This window comes from Salvelinus namaycush, unplaced genomic scaffold, assembly GCF_016432855.1.
Source record: "Salvelinus namaycush isolate Seneca unplaced genomic scaffold, SaNama_1.0 Scaffold9, whole genome shotgun sequence".
Taxonomy (NCBI): Eukaryota; Metazoa; Chordata; class Actinopteri; order Salmoniformes; family Salmonidae; genus Salvelinus; species Salvelinus namaycush.
In genome coordinates, this window is record NW_024061641.1 from 496,032 (window position 1) to 516,910 (window position 20,879).

The 20,879-nt window shown below is 41.9% G+C and overlaps 2 protein-coding genes across 2 annotated transcripts in view; one reads left to right on the forward strand and one right to left on the reverse strand.

Moving 5' to 3' along the window:
* The window catches only part of LOC120043328 (zinc finger protein 2-like), a 401,596-nt gene that overhangs the window by 49,113 nt on the left and 331,604 nt on the right, over positions 1 to 20,879 (forward strand). The window lies entirely within an intron of this gene.
* Positions 4,958 to 8,320, reverse strand: LOC120043325 (zinc finger protein 493-like). The gene has a single exon (XM_038987943.1). The coding sequence runs from the start codon at positions 8,254 to 8,256 to the stop codon at positions 5,473 to 5,475; it is 2,784 nt and encodes a 927-aa protein (XP_038843871.1). The 5' UTR covers positions 8,257 to 8,320; the 3' UTR covers positions 4,958 to 5,472.

Consider the following 20,879-nt stretch of genomic DNA (forward strand, 5'->3'; position numbering starts at 1 on the left):
GACCACAATCCTGCAGAGAGATTTCATCCCCACCAGAGGAGAAGGGATCTCAAGGGATAGGAAGATGTGGGGGTTTTATGACCCCTCACGCCAATGGTAAATCTTAGACCACAGACAAAATTCCTTTGTCCTCTCCCTATGGAGAACCAGCCTCAGAACATTAAACATGAAATAAAGGGACTTTGGAACAATGGTTTCCGTCAGCCACAATGGTGGTCATGACGATAGATGGACTATGAAAATGTATGTCATTTTTGTTTTGTTATTAAAGGTTAATAGATGACATTATTACGAAAACATTGTAACGTTAAGAGTTTTCCTAGTATATGTTTGATGTTTATACATTGTACGTTGTGTGGAAAATGTCCAAATCAAAGAGAATGTTTTGGTAAAGATGAAATGTGAAGTTAGTTGTCTAAAATTGAATTTGAGTCAAATCTAGACCTTGCCTCTTAACTTGGTACGCCCAGAGAATTGCCCTAAAGGGGGTCACGGCCACTTCTGACCCGAGGGTATGGGGGTTATGCCCACTTCTGACCCGAGGGTATAAAACCTGTGAGTGAAGAATTAACATATCAGACTAAGTGACCCAAGCTGCAGCCGAGGTCTAAAAAAGTAAACGAACCCAAAACTCAACCCAAGGTTGAAGACAAAGAAATATTTTTCTACCCAAGCTACTGATGAGTAGCTGTGTCTAAGCGGGTGAATTCAAGCCGGACCACCTAGCCTCCACTCTCCATCGAATCGTGGTATCTACACTGTTTCATTCCTACGCTGTGAGCTCTGAGCTACAGAGCTGTCTGCCCTCAGAAGACCCCTTCCAGAGCAAGGGCGAGGAAACAGTTAAAATAAGCATAACTGACAAATGCACTCAAATATATCTCTCGTGTACTTTCACTTTTTCTCTCTCTTTTAAATCCCCATTTTGGGTAACACGCGCCATAGTGTGTTGGCCCGTTATACTAAGTTCTAATCAATAGCCTAGAATGTGTTTTTGTGTATGTGTATATTTTATCATCATTTTAGCTTTCTAGTAAATAAATACTCAACTAAGATTGGTGTGGTATGAACTCATTGGTGAGACCCGGGTCCGTGCAGATTCCCGGATTATGCGACGTTCAGAACGAGACTGTAGAGGTAACTGATTAATTAGCGACTGTTGTAAAATCGATATTCTGATATTCTTTAAGTTCATTTGGGAAATAGAAACTCTAAATTTTCCCATGGTGCCCCAGGTTAATGAGTTAATAATTGCTTGATTCAGGTAATCACGCAATTAGAAACCTTTAATCATTCGATGAGCAACAGTTGTCACATTAACTAATACAACGTCACCACAGGTGACACCTGGAGGGTGGTGGAGACAATCACAAAGGCAGGTGAAACAGATCAGGGTGTGACAACTGCCCAATTTACAGTAGCTATCACAGTGAAATAATTATTGTTTGAGGAGAGTGCCCAGTTATGAACTTGAAAATGTATTCATAAACCAATTAGGCACATTTGGGCAGTCTTGATAAAGAAGTTTGAACAGAAACGTAATGGTTCATTGGATCAGTCTAAAACTTTGTACATACACTGCTGCCATCTAGTGGCCAAAATCTAAATTCCGCCTGGGCTGGAATAATATTGTGGCCTTTCTCTTGCATTTTAAAGATGGTACATTAAAAATACAAAAAAACGGTTGGTTATTTCTTTGTATTATCTTTTACCAGATCTGTGTTATCTTCTCCTACATTCATTTCACATTTCCACAAACTTGAAAGTGTTTCCTTTCAAATTGTATCAAGAATATGCATATCCTTGCTTCAATGACTGAGCTACAGGCAGTTAGATTTGGGTGTCATTTTAGGCGAAAATTGAAAAAAAGGGTCAGATCCTTAAGAGTGCCTCTGTGCCTCTATTTAGTTTTCATGCTAGTGAGGGCCGAGAATCCACTCTCACATAGGTACGTAATTGCAAAGGGCATCAGTGTCTTTTAACAGCGCGATTTGCCAAGGCAAGAAACTCTGAGCGCAGCCCAATCCAGAAATCTGGCAGTGGCTTCTGATTAAATTCAATTTTCACAGAACCGCTTCTTGCAATTTCGATGAGGCTCTCTTGTTCAGATATCGGTAAGTGGACTGGAAGCAGGGCATGAAAGGGATAACGAATCCAGCTGTTTGTGTCATCCGTTTCGGGAAAGTACCTGCATAATTTCCACCCAGCTCACTCAAGTGCTTCGCCATAACACATTTGACACTGTCCGTAAACTTTAGTTCATTTGCACACAAAAAATCATACAATGATGGAAAGAACTGTGTGTTGTCCTTGTTAATGCAGACAGAGAAGAGCTCTAACTTCTTAATCATAGCCTCAATTTTGTACCGTACATTGAATATAGTTGCGGAGAGTCCCTGTAATCCTAGATTCAGATCATTCAGGCGAGAAAAAACATCACCCAGATAGGCCAGTCATGTGAGAAACTCGTCATCATGCAAGCGGTCAGACAAGTGAAAATGATGGTCAGTAAAGAAAACTTTAAGCTTGTCTCTCAATTTTAAAAAACGTGTCAATACTTTGCCCCTTGATAACCAGCGCACTTCTGTATGTTGTAAAAATGTTACATGGTCGCTGCCCATATCATTACATAATGCAGAAAATACACGAGAGTTCAGGGGCCTTGCTTAAACAAATTTAATCATTTTCACTGTAGTGTCCAAAAAGTCTTTCAAGCTGTCAGGCATTCCCTTGGCAGCAAGACCCTCTCGGTGGATGCTGCAGTGTACTCAAGTGGCGTCGGGAGCAACTGCTTGCATGCACGTTACCACTCCACTATGTCTCACTGTCATGGCTTTTGCGCCATCAGTACAGATATCAACACATCTTGACCACCAAAGTCCATTTGCTGTCACAAAGCTGTCCAGTACTTTAAAAATATCCTCTCCTGTTGTCCTGGTTTCCAGTGATTTGCAGAATAGGATGTCTTCCTTAATTGAACTCCCATAAACGTAATGGACATATACCAGGCGCTGTGCCAGGCTAGCCACGTCTCTTGACCCATCATCCAGCTGTAACGCATATAATTCACTGGCTTGTTTGCGAAGCAGTAATTGTTTCAAAACATCTCCTGCCATGTCACTGATGTGTCGTGAAACAGTGTTGTTTGATGAAGGCATTGTCTGTATAGTTTTGTGGGCCTTTTCCCCCAGCATTGTCCCAGCCATATCTGCGGCAGCAGGAAGAATTAAGTCCTCCACAATAGTATGGGACTTGCCTGTCCTAGCCACTCGGTAGCTCACCATATAAGACTCTTCTAGCCCCTTCGTAATGGTATCTGTTGCTTTTATACGTGTCATGCTACTTGAAAGTCGTCTTTATTCTCACTCCAAAAACTCCTGAAGCTTATTTTTCAAATTGTCATGTTTTGTTTCTAAATGTCTGCGCAAGAGTGAAGGTTTCCCACGAGAGAGTAACGGCTAATGTGATTGGATGTTAATTATTTGACTAGGCTACCTGTATTTGACATTGTGTTGTTATTTTGCTGAACACTAGATAGTTTAATTTTATTTTTGGCAGTGAAACGAGTCTACTCAGGTGAGAAAAAAACCTCACCCAAATGAATAGCCCCATTGGAAAATATAAATTGTACTGTTTGAAAATGTGAAGGAAAAAAAAGATTTTTTTATAAGTGAATCACATTTTTATTTGGCGTACCCCCGACAGCATTGCGCGTACCCCAGTTTGGGAATAGCTATCAGGAGTCGTAGTTCATCAGGATCTCCTAGGGCAATAAGACCAGGAGAACTTGAGGGGGTGTATAATTTCTCCGCTCGGCAACTGTTTATTATTAAATAAATACCTTTGTTTTACACCCAGGGATGCGCGTCACAAACCCTTCACCCGTGGACCAGGAGTTCCTCACCGTAATGGAACCTAGTGTCCCACGAGCCGAAAGAGGTATACTCACCTTGTCATGCTGAGACATTTTCATACACACCCCAAAGCATGGACCCAACACAGTAACAAAGAGGAAACCCTCTGGTCTATTTGGGTCGGTGGCCCCTCCAGAGGAAATGCACAGACAGTATTTATTCAAGCAAAGCCCTTTATAATCAGTCTACACATCCTATGGATTCTCTAGCTCTCCACCTCCAGGAAACACAATCCTGTTCCTAAGGAAAAATACTAATTATATGACCCTGCACGTGTGGGTAAAAAGCAGAAGCTTACCTCTAACTGATGTCTTAGAATTCAGAGTTAACAACAAAATACAGCAGTAGAATATTTATCAAAAAGGCCCCAGAGAGAGAGAGGTTCTAAAAACAGGCCGTCTGCAGACAAAGACAAATAACCTGCCAACAATGACTTATATACAGTCCAGCCTCGCTTGTAAACTCCTCCCTCAACCAGTTACATCTGATTCACACAATACAGGAATACCCCCTTATCCAATCACTACTCCCCTGGTTACAAAACATCCTCCTTATCCAATCACTACTCCCCTAGTTACAAAACATCCTCCTTATCCAATCACTACTCCCCTGGTTACAAAACATCCCCCTTATCCAATCACTACTCCCCTAGTTACAAAACATCCCCTTATCCAATCACTACTCCCCTGGTTACAAAACATCCCCCTTATCCAATCACTACTCCCCTAGTTACAAAACATCCCCCTTCTCCAATCACTACTCCCCTAGTTACAAAACATCCCCCTAATCCAATCACTACTCCCCTAGTTACAAAACATCCCCCTTCTCCAATCACTACTCCCCTGGTTACAAAACATCCTCCTTAACCAGGGGAGTAGTGATTGGATATGTAATGCTCACATTGATTGTATAAGGGCGATGTTGTCTACAATTTCTTGAGATCGGATACATCTGGGTGGCTACTTTGAAGAATCTAAAACCTTAAATTTATTTTGATTTAACACTTTTTTGGTTACCACATGATTCCATATGTGTTATTTCATAGTTTTGATGTCTTCACTATTATTGTACAATGTAGAAAATAGTAAAAATAAAGAAAAACCCTGGAATGAATAGGTGTATCCAAACTTTTGACTGGTCCTGTAAATCTATTTACACGTGGGAATACTTGGAAACAGATTGCCTAAATATTATATATTTTTTAAATGAAATCTTGTTTTGCTCAGAAAACTTGGGGGCCAAATAAAACCACCAACGGGCCGCCTATTAGAAAACCTGCATCAGATCTGGACATCTTGTATCCATATCTGACTACGACATTGAGTGTTCACAACTCTCCAACACCATCCCTCAGTTGTTCACCTAACAAGTGGTGGTTGTCTGAACTGCAGATTGTCCATTTCATACACAAAGAGTAGCAACATTACCTGTTAGGATCAGACAACAGCCCCATTATATCATTACTGTGACATTGGACTGAGCAGGATCAGGAAGACCAGTTAGAGTTGGTCCACAGGTGTATCTCAATAATCTCTTAGTCCCCTCTCTGTGTCCTCATTTACTTTCTTTGTGGATGTTTTTCACGTGTTAGCAGATTAGTCTTCTGAATTAATATGTTATCACAGACTGAGCAGCCATGTTGTTTCCATTTGAAGCTTTTCCCACAGTCCCCACAGCTACATGGTTTCTCTCTGGTGTGAGTCAGTTTGTGCCTAGTTAAGGTCTGCTTGCGATTGAAACTTCTCCCACAGTCACCACAGGTGAATGGTTTCTCTCCTGTGTGAATCAGCATATGTCTCCTTAGGTCCCCCTTCAGAAAAAAGCTCTTCCCACATTCACCACAGCTAAATGATTTCTCTCTGGTGTGAGTCAGTTTGTGCGTAGTTAAAGTCTCCTTGCGATTGAAGCTTTTCCCACAGTCATCACAGGTGAATGGTTTCTCTCCTGTGTGAATCAGCATATGTCTCCTTAGGTCCCCCTTCAGAAAAAAGCTCTTCCCACATTCACCACAGCTAAATGATTTCTCTCCTGTGTGAATCAGTATATGTCTACTTAGTGCCCTGTTCTTAATAAACCTCTTCCCACAGTCACCACAGCTAAATGGTTTCTCTCTGGTGTGAGTCAGTTTGTGCGTAGTTAAGGTATCCTTGCGATTGAAGCTTTTCCCACAGTCACCACAGGTGAATGGTTTCTCTCCTGTGTGAATCAGCATATGTCTCCTTAGGTCCCCCTTCAGAATAAAGCTCTTCCCACATTCACCACAGCTAAATGATTTCTCTCCTGTGTGAATCAGTATATGTCTACTTAGTGCCCTGTTCTTAATAAACCTCTTCCCACAGTCACCACAGCTAAATGGTTTCTCTCTGGTGTGAGTCAGTTTGTGCGTAGTTAAGGTATCCTTGCGATTGAAGCTTTTCCCACAGTCACCACAGGTGAATGATTTCTCTCCTGTGTGAATCAGCATATGTCTCCTTAGGTCCCCCTTCAGAATAAAGCTCTTCCCACAGTCACCACAGCTAAATGGTTTCCCTCTGGTGTGAGTCAGTTTGTGCGTAGTTAAGGTATCCTTGCGATTGAAGCTTTTCCCACAGTCACCACAGGTGAATGGTTTCTCTCCTGTGTGAATCAGCATATGTCTCCTTAGGTCCCCCTTCAGAATAAAGCTCTTCCCACATTCACCACAGCTAAATGATTTCTCTCCTGTGTGAATCAGTATATGTCTACTTAGTGCCCTGTTCTTAATAAACCTCTTCCCACAGTCACCACAGCTAAATGGTTTCTCTCTGGTGTGAGTCAGTTTGTGCGTAGTTAAAGTCTCCTTGCGATTGAAGCTTTTCCCACAGTCATCACAGGTGAATGGTTTCTCTCCTGTGTGAATCAGCATATGTCTCCTTAGGTCCCCCTTCAGAATAAAGCTCTTCCCACATTCACCACAGCTAAATGATTTCTCTCCTGTGTGAATCAGTATATGTCTACTTAGTGCCCTGTTCTTAATAAACCTCTTCCCACAGTCACCACAGCTAAATGGTTTCTCTCTGGTGTGAGTCAGTTTGTGCGTAGTTAAGGTATCCTTGCGATTGAAGCTTTTCCCACAGTCACCACAGGTGAATGGTTTCTCTCCTGTGTGAATCAGCATATGTCTCCTTAGGTCCCCCTTCAGAATAAAGCTCTTCCCACATTCACCACAGCTAAATGATTTCTCTCCTGTGTGAATCAGTATATGTCTACTTAGTGCCCTGTTCTTAATAAACCTCTTCCCACAGTCACCACAGCTAAATGGTTTCTCTCTGGTGTGAGTCAGTTTGTGCGTAGTTAAGGTATCCTTGCGATTGAAGCTTTTCCCACAGTCACCACAGGTGAATGATTTCTCTCCTGTGTGAATCAGCATATGTCTCCTTAGGTCCCCCTTCAGAATAAAGCTCTTCCCACAGTCACCACAGCTAAATGGTTTCCCTCTGGTGTGAGTCAGTTTGTGCGTAGTTAAGGTCTCCTTGCGATTTAAGCTTTTCCCACAGTCACCACAGGTGAATGGCTTCTCTCCTGTGTGAGTCAGTTTATGCCTGGTTAGGAAATCCGTGCGATTGAAGCTTTTCCCACAGTCACCACAGATAAATGGCTTCTCTCCTGTGTGAATCCTCATGTGACTGGACAGATCTCCTTTGAGTTTGAAGGTCTTTCCACAAACAGGGCAGGTGAAGGGTTTCCCACCGTGACAGAGTCGGACATGGGCCTTCAGTTGACAGGTGGAGTTGTAGCGTTTTTGGCAGGAACTACATTCACTGGGTCTCTTACTGAAGAGAGTCATATGTCTCTGCAGGTCAGCTTTCAGAGCAAATGTTGCACCACAGTCACGGCAGTGGTGAGTTTTTCTAGATGTAGTGCTGGGTTTGGAACAGTGTTCCTCCAATGGTGGGCTGGGATCCAATGGTGGGCTGGGATCCAATGGTGGACTGGGATCCAATGGTGGGCTGGGATCCAATGGTCGACTGGGATCCAATGGTCGACTGGGATCCAATGGTGGGCTGCTGTCAAGTCCTACTGTGTCGCTGCTTACAGCTGAACTGTGGCTGGAGGCATTGTTTTGATTATCTGGAGGGTCACAGGGAATGTAGAGACCCTTAATGTGGGTCACAGTGACAAAAGGTTTGAAATCCACTGGTTTAGAGTCTCTCTCTCTGTTCACCACAGTCCGGGTTTGGGGAAGAGTCAAGGACTGAAGTGGGTCCTGATCACATTCACTTTTCACACAGGAAGGAGTGAATATGGAGTCTTTGGTATCAACGAGCCCTTGAAGCTGCTCTTCTTCCAGACTGGTCCTGACTTCCTCCTGTTCCTCTTTCATCTGTGTGGTCTCCGGGTCCTTCTGTCCCAGACTGGGACTCCACTCCTGCTCACAGTGCTGCTGCTCAGGGGGAACCTCCTCTTCAGAGACAGAAAGAGAGAACTGCAGGGAGTCTGGAGGGAAGGAGAGGAGGAGCAGAGGTTATTTATATACTACAGAATTAAAGAGAACACTTGAATCACAAATGTGAATTATAGATCTCAATGATTTTTTAATTGAAAATGTCTTTACTGGTATTGATCCTAAATAATAACAGGAGCTAAAATAATGTGCAATACAGATAAATAGTTTTACTGCTCCCGAACTTGATATTTTAATAAAGCTTGTACACGTCCTAATAATGTGAAAGATTTCTCAGAAAACTAGATGTTTTGGTCACCGTATGCTTACTAGAGGTCGACCTATTAATTAGGGCCGATTTCAAGTCTTCATAACAATCGGTAATCGGCATTTTTGGACACTGATTATGGCCGATTACATTGCACTCCACGAGGAGACTGCGTGGCAGGCTGACTACCTGTTATGCGAGTGCAGCAAGGAGCCAAGGTAAGGTGCTAAGGTAAGGTGCTAGCTAGCATTAAACTGATCTTATAAAAAGCAATCAATCTTAACATAATCACTAGTTAACTACACATGGTTGATGATATTACTAGTTTATCTAGCTTGTCCTGCGTTGCATATAATCAATGCGGTGCCTGTTAATTTATCACTGAATCTCAGCCTACTTCCCCAAACATGTGATTTAACAAACGCATTCGTGAAAAAAGCACTGTCGTTGCACCAATGTACCTAACCATAAACATCAACGCCTTTCTTAAAATCAATACACAAGTATATATTTTTAAACCTGCATATTTAGATAATATTGCCTAATAACATGAATTTATTTTAACTAGGCAAATTGTGTCACCTCTCTTGCGTTCTGTGCAACAGAGTCAGGGTATATGCAACAGTTTAGGCCGCCTGGCTTGTTGCGAACTAATTTGCCAGAATTTTACAAAATTATGACATAACATTGAAGGTTGTGCAATGTAACAGTAATATTTAGACTTAGGGATGCCACCCGTTAGATAAAATACGGAACGGTTCCGTATTTCACTGAAAGAATGAACGTTTTGTTTTCGAAATGATAGATTCCGGATTTGACCATATTAATGACCTGCGGCTCGTATTTCTGTGTGTTATTATGTTATAATTAAGTCTATGATTTGATAGCGCAGTCTGACTGAGCGGTGGTAGGCAGCAGCAGGCTCGTAAGCATTCATTCAAACAGCACTTTCGTGCGCTTTGCCAGCAGCTCGTCGCAATGCTTCAAGCATTGAGCTGTTTATGACTTCAAGCCTATCAACTCCTGAGATTAGGCTGGCAATACTAAAGTACCTATTAGAACATCCAATAGTCAAAGGTATATGAAATACAAATGGTATAGAGAGAAATAGTCCTATAATAACTAGAACCTAAAACTCCTTAACTGGGAATATTGAAGACTCATGTTAAAAGGAACCACCAGCTTACATATGTTCTCATGTTCTGAGCAAGGAACTTAAACGTGGCACATATTGCACTTTTACTTTCTTCTCCAAAACTTTGTTTTTGCATTATTTAAACCAAATTGAACATGTTTCATTATTTATTTGAGACTAAATTGATTTTATTGATGTATTATATTTAGTTAAAATAAAAGTGTTCATTCAGTATTGTTGTAATTGTCATTATTACAAATATATATATAAAAACCGGCCGATTAATCGGTATCGGCTTTTTTTGGTCCTCCAATAATCGGCGTTGAAAAATCATAATTGGTCGACCTCTAATGCTTACTTCTATTATGACCTCAAAGCGTTTAAGATGAGCAGAGTCAGGGGTCTACAGGACTGAAGCCGTACTCTGCCTACTGCCATCATCAATGTAATATTGAATTACTAGTGTGAACGTAAACGTACTCACCATCTCTAATGAAATGCATTGGAGTCAGAGAGGCTGTGCTATTTAAGCTATTTCAATAATATTTTCCTGACAGATAACTTTTTAATTATGCCCGGTGAATCTTAGCTATATTATAAACTGTTCTTTAAAAATGGATGCAATGGAGATCCCTGTTACCAGAAACAGTTTATTAACTAAGTAGAACAGTAGCTAGCTAGGTATTAGATCTACATACTAACCTATTCTACATAGTTTTATCTCCGGTGTCCTCCGCAGCAGTCTCCGTAGCAGATCATTCTCCTCCTGGTACTCTGCTACAGTTTCCTCAACCGCACCAAAAATCTCCACAGCAGCAGATGCCGTTAAACATTCATTTAACAACACACGAAACAACTGTAGTTTAGATGTTTTCTGTGGACTGAGAGTTGGGTATTCAGCTAGTACGGCTTCTTGACATGGGTCCTCCTGATCACATTCACGTTTCACACAGGAAGTAGTGGATATGGAGTCTTTGGTATCAAAGCGCCCTTGAAGCTGCTCTTCCTCCTGACTGGTCCTGACTTCCTCCTGTTCCTCTTTAATCTGTGTGGTCTCTGGGTCCCCCTGTCCCTGCTGCTCGGGGGGAACCTCCTCTTCAGAGACAGAGAGCTGCAGGAATACTGGAGGGAAGGAGAGGAGGAGCCGAGGTTTACACTCCCCTATGTATTTATTTACACAGTGAAACTAACATTTACAAATGTGGATCTATACTCCAGAATTTGGGATTTGAGATCAAATGTTTAATATGAGGTGACAATACAGAATGTCACCTTTAATTTGAGGGAATTTTCATAATATCTGTTTTACCATGTAGAAATCAAAGCACTTTATGTATCTAGTCCCCCAACGTGAAGAAGTCATAAGCGTTTGGTTAAATTAACGTAGTGTATTACAGTAGTCAGAAGTGTAGTATTTGATCCCATATTCCTTACACACATTCATCTTGTGAAACCACAAACTTGTTGAATGCATTTGCAGTTTGTTTTGGTTGTGTTGTGGGTTTTGCCCAATAGGAAGTGAATGGTGAATAATGTAATAATAAGCTTGGAGTCCCTTTTATTGTAAATACAATATAATCTGTTTCTGGAAAGAGATGACCATCACCCCCCCCCCCCCCCCCCCCCCCCCCCAAAAAAAATGCTGACCTCCCCTGTTATTGGTACGGATATGATCTTAATTATTCATGATTTATTCGTGTTTATCCTTAATCATAGTATCATCCACATGAATGTATAAGTGTTCAGAAACATTTATATTCTCATTTACAATTTAAAAAATGACTCCAAAAGTACAATACATTACACTTGAAATGTTAGTCATTTAGCAGACTCTCTTATCTCCAGCAATTACAGGAGACATGAGGGTTAAGTAACTTGCTCAAGTGCACATGGACAGATTTTTCACTCAATGTGGAAATAGCGAAGGGGTCTGAATACTTTCCGAATGCACTGTACATACGTACCTGTTCTACATAGTTTAACCTCCGATGTGATCCGAAGGAGGCTCCGTAGCCGATCATTCTCCTCCTGGTATTTCAGTACCGTTTTCTCAACTTCCCCGAAAATCTCCACAGTAGCCGCAGTTAAGCGCTCATTTAAAAACACATGAAACGACTGTTGTTTAGACATTTTAAGTTGACTGGTAGCTAGCTAGTTAGCTATTCAGCTGGTAGCTTCTTCCACGAGGGACGGTGTTCACGAAAGAAAAGTCCGCTCGCAAACTCACTTCCGCCTGTATCAGAGGGTGGCAAGCCCATAAACACAGCGTCTCTATGTGGATGGAGCGTTAACTACAAGGTACAGACTTAAAAAAAATATATATATTTAACCAAGGTAGACATTTTTTTTTAAATTTAACCAGGCAAGTCAGTTAAGAACAGATTTTTATTTACAATGACGACATCCTGGGGAACAGTGGGTTAATTGGCTTGTTCAGAATGACAGTTTTTTTTTACCTTGTCAGCTCTGGGATTCAACCCAGCAACCTTTCGGTTACTGGCCCAACACTCTAACCACGAGGCTACTTGCCACCCAAGACTAGTAGTGATAATGGAAATAGATAACTACATGTGGGGAAAACGTTATAATATGTTATATTACTTTTATTTATTTATATGTTTATTATTTTCCCAAAAAATAATAATTAAACAAGACAGCAATACCAACATGGACATTCATTGTACTGTTGAATGGTATGGCCAATTTAGAAGACAAAAAATAAGTTAACTCACATATACACAAAATAAAACAAAATCCTATTAGGTTGTACATGTATAAGAAGACAGCATGTAGTCATTACAAGCAGTGTAGTTAAGCCCAAAATAAATATAGAGTGGAGTACAGCACAGAGTAGCAGCAGATCATCAACCCAGTTATGAAGGAGGACTAGACCATATATCCAGTATCGGCTGCCATATTTTGTAAAACAATGGACTTCTATTGGAGGTATTGTATAGAATCTTGTCCATATGTATTACATTCCCTGAATCCCGTAACCACATTTCAAAGGTAGGTACAGTCTCCAATTTCCAAAATTGCGATATGAGCCTTTAGGCTAATAGAGTACAAAGAGAGACAGACTTCACTTCCTGGTTATTCCCATCAACTGTGCCAAACAGAGCGATCAATGAGTCTGGGGCTAAAACTCTATCGAAGGCTTTAGATAAGTCATCAAAAATGAGAGCCCAGTAAGCACGTAAGTTGGGACATGTCCAGAATAAGTGGGTCAACGTCCCCTCATCCTGCTTGCACCTCTCACAGTGGTGAGGTGTCCGGGAATATTTTATGCAGTTTCACTTTTGAGTAATGTAACCTGTGTATCACCTTAAACTGTACAAGGTTGTGTCTGGCATTCACTGAACTGTGGTTTATATTCCTGAGAGCTTCTACCCAGTCCTCATCTGAGATTTCTGAACCAAGTTCTTGTTCCTAAGCCCTTTTAATGGTGTCTGTGGATACCTCTATGTGGGCCTGTAGCACATCATACAGTCTAGAGACTGGCCCTTTTAATGTCTGTGGATACCTCTATGTGGGCCTGTAGCACATCATACAGTCTAGAGACTGGCCCTTTTAATGTCTGTGGATACCTCTATGTGGGCCTGTAGCACATCATACAGTCTAGAGACTGACCCTTTTAATGATGTCTGTGGATACCTCTATGTGGGCCTGTAGCACATCATACAGTCTAGAGACCGACCCTTTTAATAGTGTCTGTGGATACCTCTATGTGGGCCTGTAACACATCATACAGTCTAGAGACCGACCCTTTTGAATGGGGTTTGACAAGGATCAGGCTATCTAATGTAGGACTATTTGGCTTAATGCCATACTGTGGGATATGTGTCCTTAAGAAATTCCTGATTTGGAGGTATCTAAATAAAAATGTGTTGTTGGCATGTTAAACTTTCCCTGTAATTGTTGAAATGAAGCTAACTGACCATCCATGTATAAATTACCAATTGTTGTGAGCCCCTTCTCCCTCCACTGTAAAAACACCATATCATCCAATGCAGGGTGGAAAGCATGATTCAGGCAAATCGGGCTGTCAATGAATACAGTGGGTATGTTAATAAGAAAATACCTAATCTGTTTCCAGATCCTAAGCGTATGACAAATGACTGGATTAGAGTCATAAGTGGCTTTTTTTCACATATGATGGACTATTAACAAGTGCAGGGCGTGAGGAACGTTGACAAGAGGCCTGCTCAATCAAAAGCCATGAAGGCATATCATTCTGTCGCATCCCAGGTAAACTTTCCCTCCAGGAAGACACAATGTTCAGATTAGCAGTTTAAAGTGAGGAAGGCCAAAGCCCCCCTCTATCTTGTACTTGCATAAATGCTTCTTTGGAATTCTGGCTGCTTGTTATCCCATAAAAATGAAATTACTATTGAATCCAGTTTCTTAAAATAGCTTTGTGGTATGAAATTGGGTAGACATTGGAAGAGGTAAAGAAACCCGGGTAGGACAACCATTTTAATAGCGTTTATATGACCAACCAAGGAGATAGGCCTAGTTTTCCAAAAATTTATATTTTGTTTAAGCTGATATATTTTCATGTCCCACTTCGCTTTCAATAGCTGATCAAGGTCTCTTGTCACTACAATGCCAAGGCTTGTGAACTTGTCCATCACCGTTTCTAAATGGGGTAGATGGCAGAAAATGCATATCCACAGGCCGTGATATCGGCATCAATTCTCTTTTTTGCCAGTTTATCTTGTAGCCAGAGAATGAGCCAAATCTATTTATCAAGTTAAGGAGGAATATAAGTTTTAGGCTTGGATAAAAACAAAAGAACATCGTCTGCATATAGGGACATTTTCTGTTACGTCTTTTATTTAAACAGACGCTAAATCGGCACATGCTCGAATGCGAGTAGCAAGGAGGGTCCATGGCTATAGCGAAGAGAGCAGGCGAAATAGGGTACCCCTGTCGGCAGCCCTTGAACAGGCGGAATGACTGCGACATTTCCTGATTGGTTACTCGAAATGCTCCAGAACCGACATCATATACTTCCACTCAATCTGATCAAATGTCTTCTCTGCGTCAAGAGCTATTACCACTGCCTGAACTTTATGATCATGATACATTACGTTGAAAAGGCGTCTCAAATAGGCTCTATGCATTATACCGCCTCCAACGGTCTAATTTACTTCTGACCGGGTTGATGACGTCCGGAGCGAGTTCTGCTATTGTTTTTAGCATTAGCTTACTAGCTAGCTAACTGTCGCCGATGCTTTTCTGACTGAAATAGTTCGCAATGACTACGTTTAAATTACAGCCCCGCGAAGGAGGTGCCAATGAACATTGTTCAGTGCCTCTGTGTTACGTTTCTTCCAAATGTAATGGTATTGTGAGCTTCCATCGTTTCCCAGTCGATGTAGAGCTCAGAAAAAGGTGGTTGGTGGTAGTACGTCGTGACAACTTTGCTGTCACCAAACACACAAAGGAGTGTAGTACACATTTCGTCGAAAGTGACTTTGTTGAGGGAAAAATTGGGAGGCGACAATTCCTAAAAAGAGGTGTTGTTCCTACTGTCTTCGCGTGGAACTGGCAAATTCAAAAGAGACCTGGTGTTTGGGAAAGAAGACTGAAACGTCCTGCTCCGACTGAGGGGGATGAAGAACAAGGTGCGCTGCCAATGGTGCAGTCTTTGTTCCGGTCCAGAGCATGGGCTAAGCCAGTGTAAATGTACACGTGTTTATTTGCTAGCAGCAAAATAATAATTTGTTTATCTACGACATGTATCAATCATTTGTGTTGGAGTGAATATCAGTTTGTGTGGAGCTTGTATTGGCTTTAATTAGGCAATGAGGAGCAGGGGTGGGGGAAAGAAATCAAGTAAACACAGAATAGCCAGAATGCAAGATTGAATACAATGTCAGAGATGTTTAATTGATTAACTGAACTGTTGAACATTTGCTGAAATACATTTTTTAAAACAAATCTATTCTACTGTAGATTTCTTCACAAGAACAATACTTATTTCTCATAAAACCACTAAACTTGGCACCCATGCAGGGGATCCATTCAGGTGCGAGAGACACTTCTGCAAGTTGTGGTAAAAATACAAGTGGTCAACCTTCTCTCTTATAGTTTTTGAAACCTGTAGATCTTTATATATCCTTTCAACTAGGATCTCCTCCTGTGTACAGATGACCAAGTCACACCAGCTACAACCTGTAGATCTTTATATATCCTTTCAACTAGCATGTCCTCCTGTGCACAGATGACAAAGTCACACCAGCTACAACCTGTAGATCTTTATATATCCTTTCAACTAGGATGTCCTCCTGTGTACAGATGACAAAGTCACACCAGCTACAACCTGTAGATCTTTATATATCCTTTCAACTAGGATGTCCTCCTGTGTACAGATGACAAAGCCACACCAGCTACAACCTGTAAGAAGGATTTGACCTTGTACCTGCCAGTAGTAAGCATGAGATCTCTTCATCTCCATTGGTCTTTATACCAGGTCCCTGTACAGCCACTGGCTCCATGGGTAGCCCCCTCTTCATCTCCATGGTCTGCATACCAGGTCCCTGTACAGCCACTGGCTCCATGGGTAGCCCCCTCTTCATCTCCATGGTCTGAATACCAGGTCCCTGTACAGCCACTGGCTCCATGGCCCCCTCTTCATCTCCATGGTCTGAATACCAGGTCCCTGTACAGCCACTGGCTCCATGGGTAGCCCCCTCTTCATCTCCATGGTCTGCATACCAGGTCCCTGTACAGCCACTGGCTCCATGGGTAGCCCCCTCTTCATCTCCATGGTCTGCATACCAGGTCCCTGTACAGCCACTGGCTCCATGGGTAGCCCCCTCTTCATCTCCATGGTCTGCATACCAGGTCCCTGTACAGCCACTGACTCCATGGGTAGCCCCCTCTTCATCTCCATGGTCTGCATACCAGATCCCTTGAACATCCGCTCAGCTAGGTGGTCAGCTGAGGTCTCTCCCCGGACATGGCAAACCTCTCGGAAACGAGAGGATGTTATTCTCATTTTCCTGAGCTGATGCCATTCCAGGCTGCTGCTCTGCTCCCTTGTAGCAACCTCGACTTTGTGTGACATCTCGTAGGTTGTCTCTAATGCCTTGAGGTGGAACTGCTCCTGATGGCTAAGGACGTAAGCACACTAGGAAGCCTGAAGCCATCTAATGGAAGTATTGGTGGAGAAGGGGCATCGGCAATCTTCACAATTTCCCGGGTCTTTGGCTGTGGAAGCTGATAGGACAGAACACTGCCGGCTTGCACTGGCCCAAAGGCGGACTCAACCAGGGGCACGTCAGCTGACATTTCCATTGTTGTCACAAGAGGGGCAGTAAGTGGAGAAAAGTTGGCATACGTTTCTGAGACGCGGAGTAGGTCCATGTCAGGCATGTATCCATTGAGTGCTTTGTAGAGAACTTCTGCAAAACATTTTAAAACCTTAACATCAAGTTGGAGAGATTACTATGACCAAGACTCATGTAACTTTTCCAGAAACAGCACAAGCCCGAAAGTTCAAATAAAATGAATTAAAATATACAGATTTATAGATTAAATATTTTCCCCCAGTCTTTGTCCCAAACATTTGTCATTACATCGTAAAGACGCCACTGTTTAGGCTTATCATCTGGATACAAAAACAATCACAAGGAAATGTTTTCTAAAATGTTCCCATTCTAGGAACCTCCAACTTACCTTATTCCATCAGCACACGAGTTAGTAGGTTGACAGAACTCTATCCCATCAACCGGACCTGGTTTCACACCCTAATTAAGTTAGTAGGTTGACAGAACTCTATCCCATCAACCGGACCTGGTTTCACACCCTAATTAAGTTAGTAGGTTGACAGAACTCTATCCCATCAACCGGACCTGGTTTCACACCCTAATTAAGTTAGTAGGTTGACAGAACTCTATCCCATCAACCGGACCTGGTTTCACACCCTAATTAAGTTAGTAGGTTTACTGAACTCTATCCCATCAACCGGACCTGGTTTCACACCCTAATTAACAAGGATTTACTGTTACATAGGTAGAATACTTTTCAGGTGCATTTATTTGTTGATATTGATAGACAAGTGTTCTTGGCTTGTGCCAACGCTGTTCTGTGTCTGTGCAGCTGTGAACTGGTGGTGCAGCAGGAATGTTTAGTTGAGAGTAGGGCGCTGTCTGGTAAAGAAGAGCCACCAGATGATTGCACAGAGCACTTCCTGCAACACAGGAGCAGTGGCTTGGGACCACTATCACTGGCACGGAGTGCTTAAACACCATCTGTGAAGATAAGACTGAAGTGAGAAACAAGAATGATGCGGCCCATAAATAACAAACATAGTAGTGTCTAGTCTTAACTAGGGGCTCATTTAACTATACAGGAATACATTGTGTCTCAGTAACACAATTACCAAACACTGCATCAACAGATCTTTACCAAATAACCTGTTAAGTGGGCAATTCTAAATTGGGTTTGGGACCCATCATTAATATCTATCTACTGATAAGATTAAACGTTGACACCATCTCCAACACATTTTGACCATGATGACAGTGTCTCACAGGAGATGTTTAACAAGGTCCCTAGTAGCTATCTATAACCTTTCCCTACTCTCATGCTGTGCAGCTTTTCACTCTTCCTCATGGACCTGTGACAGGCAGCCCTCACGGTGATCTCCCCTGTCAATGTATCTTTGTTAGATACTGTGTAGAAGACATTAATAACAATTATTTTTAGCTAGCAAATATAGCTCGCAAGCATAACATAACCAAGCTAACGAAAATACACACATTCTCAGGTAGATTCTGTCAACGTTACATCCTTTTACGAAGTAACTAACTAGCTACAGTTACTAGTTAAATTAGCTAACTAATGATTGTAGCTAGCTAACGTTATATCTGTCACTGACGTGGTACTCACCTTCATAGTGGTCTATGTGGCTTCCTATATACATCTTGAACCCCTTTTCATTCTTGCAAGCTGGAGTCTCGGAGGCTGATTTAACAATTCGATGTACATCATTAATATTAATTTGAGGCAAGTCCTGAAGACACCTAGTAAAAAACTGCGACATAGTGGTAGTAACGTTATTTCGTCGATAACTAGACTGACCGGAAATTGCCAAACCGATAGGAAGTGTGTTTAGAACGTTCGATCATGGAATGTGCATAAGGGCTATTGTAGTATAAATGTCGGCCCGGGGTAAAAACCTGTCTGGTCAGAGTGTATGATGTCAGAAATATATGTTTTCAATCGGTTTGCCAATATCTTTGTCAACACCTTATTTTCTATGGGGAGTAACGACACGGGGCGAAGAGACGACATCTCCATGGAATCTCTCTTTTTTCAAGATCAGTGCTATTGTAGCATCATATAGTGTTTGGGGGGGTTTGGCATTTTCTTTGGATTGTTTAAACATTCGCAACATAAGTGGAGCTAGACTGGCGCAGTACTTCTTATAGAATTTTATTACATATCCATCGGGCCCAGGGGCCTTGCTGTTTGGAAATTGTGCTATCGCTGTGTTAATTTCCTCTAAAGTTATCCCAGCATCGAGTGCAGCAGCTGCCCCCCTGTATAGTTTAGGAAGTGAACATTCAGCGAGAAAGCGTTCCATAGTTTGTGGACCAGTAGCATCGCATTTTGATTGGTATAGCTCTGAGTAAAACTGCGCAAAGCATTTATTAATATCCTGCGGATCTGTTACTATTTTACCCTTGTCTTTTATTTTGTGAATAGCTCTAGATGCCTGTACATGCCTTAGCTGTCTTGCTAATAATTTATGTAGTTTGTCACGCAGTTCAAAATAACTTTGTTGCGTTCTAGCAAATTTCGAAAGAATGGTATTGTATTCATATTTCAACTTCGTGATCTTCTCAAGGACTGTATTCGAGCAATTCATCCTAAAAACGTTCTCCTGTTCCCCTAACTCTTTCAATTTCTCTCAGCCTAGTATTGGCGCGTCTCTTCCTCTCTGATGTATAAGAAATAATGTAACCTCTAATCACAGCCTTTAGAGATTCCCAAAGGGTGGAGTCGTCAACATCCCCCGTGTCGTTAGCTCCGAGGAAAAAGGCAATCTGCTCCTTCAAATACTGACAAAAAGCCTCATCTTTCAACAGGTATGCGTCTAAGCGTCACGGTCGCCGACCTGTCGACATATTGTCGCGTTTCAGCACCATGGACAGAGGAGAGTGGACCGTAATTAGAAGAGGGTGATAGGTAACCGACTCAGCTGATGAAATTAGTTTGGAGTCCAACAAAAAAGTGGTCAATTCTGGAATATGATTTATGAACTGATGAAAAGAAAGCATAATCCCTGTCTGTTGGGTGCGTCAGTCTCCAAATATCAACAATGTTAAGGTTTGTCATCAATGTATTTAGACAGACACTGGCATTTGATTGTTGAAGTGACCTTGATAGCTGTTTGTCTAGAAGGGGATCGAACGTACAGTTAAAGTCACCTCCAACAATAACACTTGTATCCGAGATATTTGGTCTGGCCTTAAATACTCTTTGAAAAAATAATGGATCATCGAAGTTGGGTCCATATCAACTGACCAAGGTTAAAATGGTATCGAATTCAGTGTACCAGCCACAATAATATACCGACCATTAGGATCTGAAATCAAGGATGAGTACACGAAAGGAATGTTTTTCCTTATCACGATTGCAACCCCTCTCGCTTTTGCATCACAATTAGACTGGTATATCTGACCGATCCAGCCGACTCGTAGCTTGTCCTGAGCGGAGCGTTTAATATGCGTTTCTTGAAGAAGCACTATGTCAGCACTCAGTGATTTAAGATGAGAAAAAAACCTTAGCTCGTTTCACGACATGCCGTAAGCCATTACAGTTCCAGCTGACTATCTTTATTCCACCAGGTCTACTCTGTGCTCGGTCACTATGTGGCATTTCTTATTTTAGAGCAACTTGTTGCTGTCATACAAAACCCAGAAGAAAAACGTGAGCTTGTCATGCCACCTTTATTAAATGTGAACATAAAACACAGACACCACCCCCCCTCCCGTCCCTTTACTGAGTGACTTCCCCAAACGAAGTACTCCTTGACTAACACACAAACCTGAGGGTGTCTAGACATACAGCTTGAACTAACTCGTTGTCTATAGATGCTCCGCATATCAACTAATATTAAATAATACTGAACTCTCACGTTAG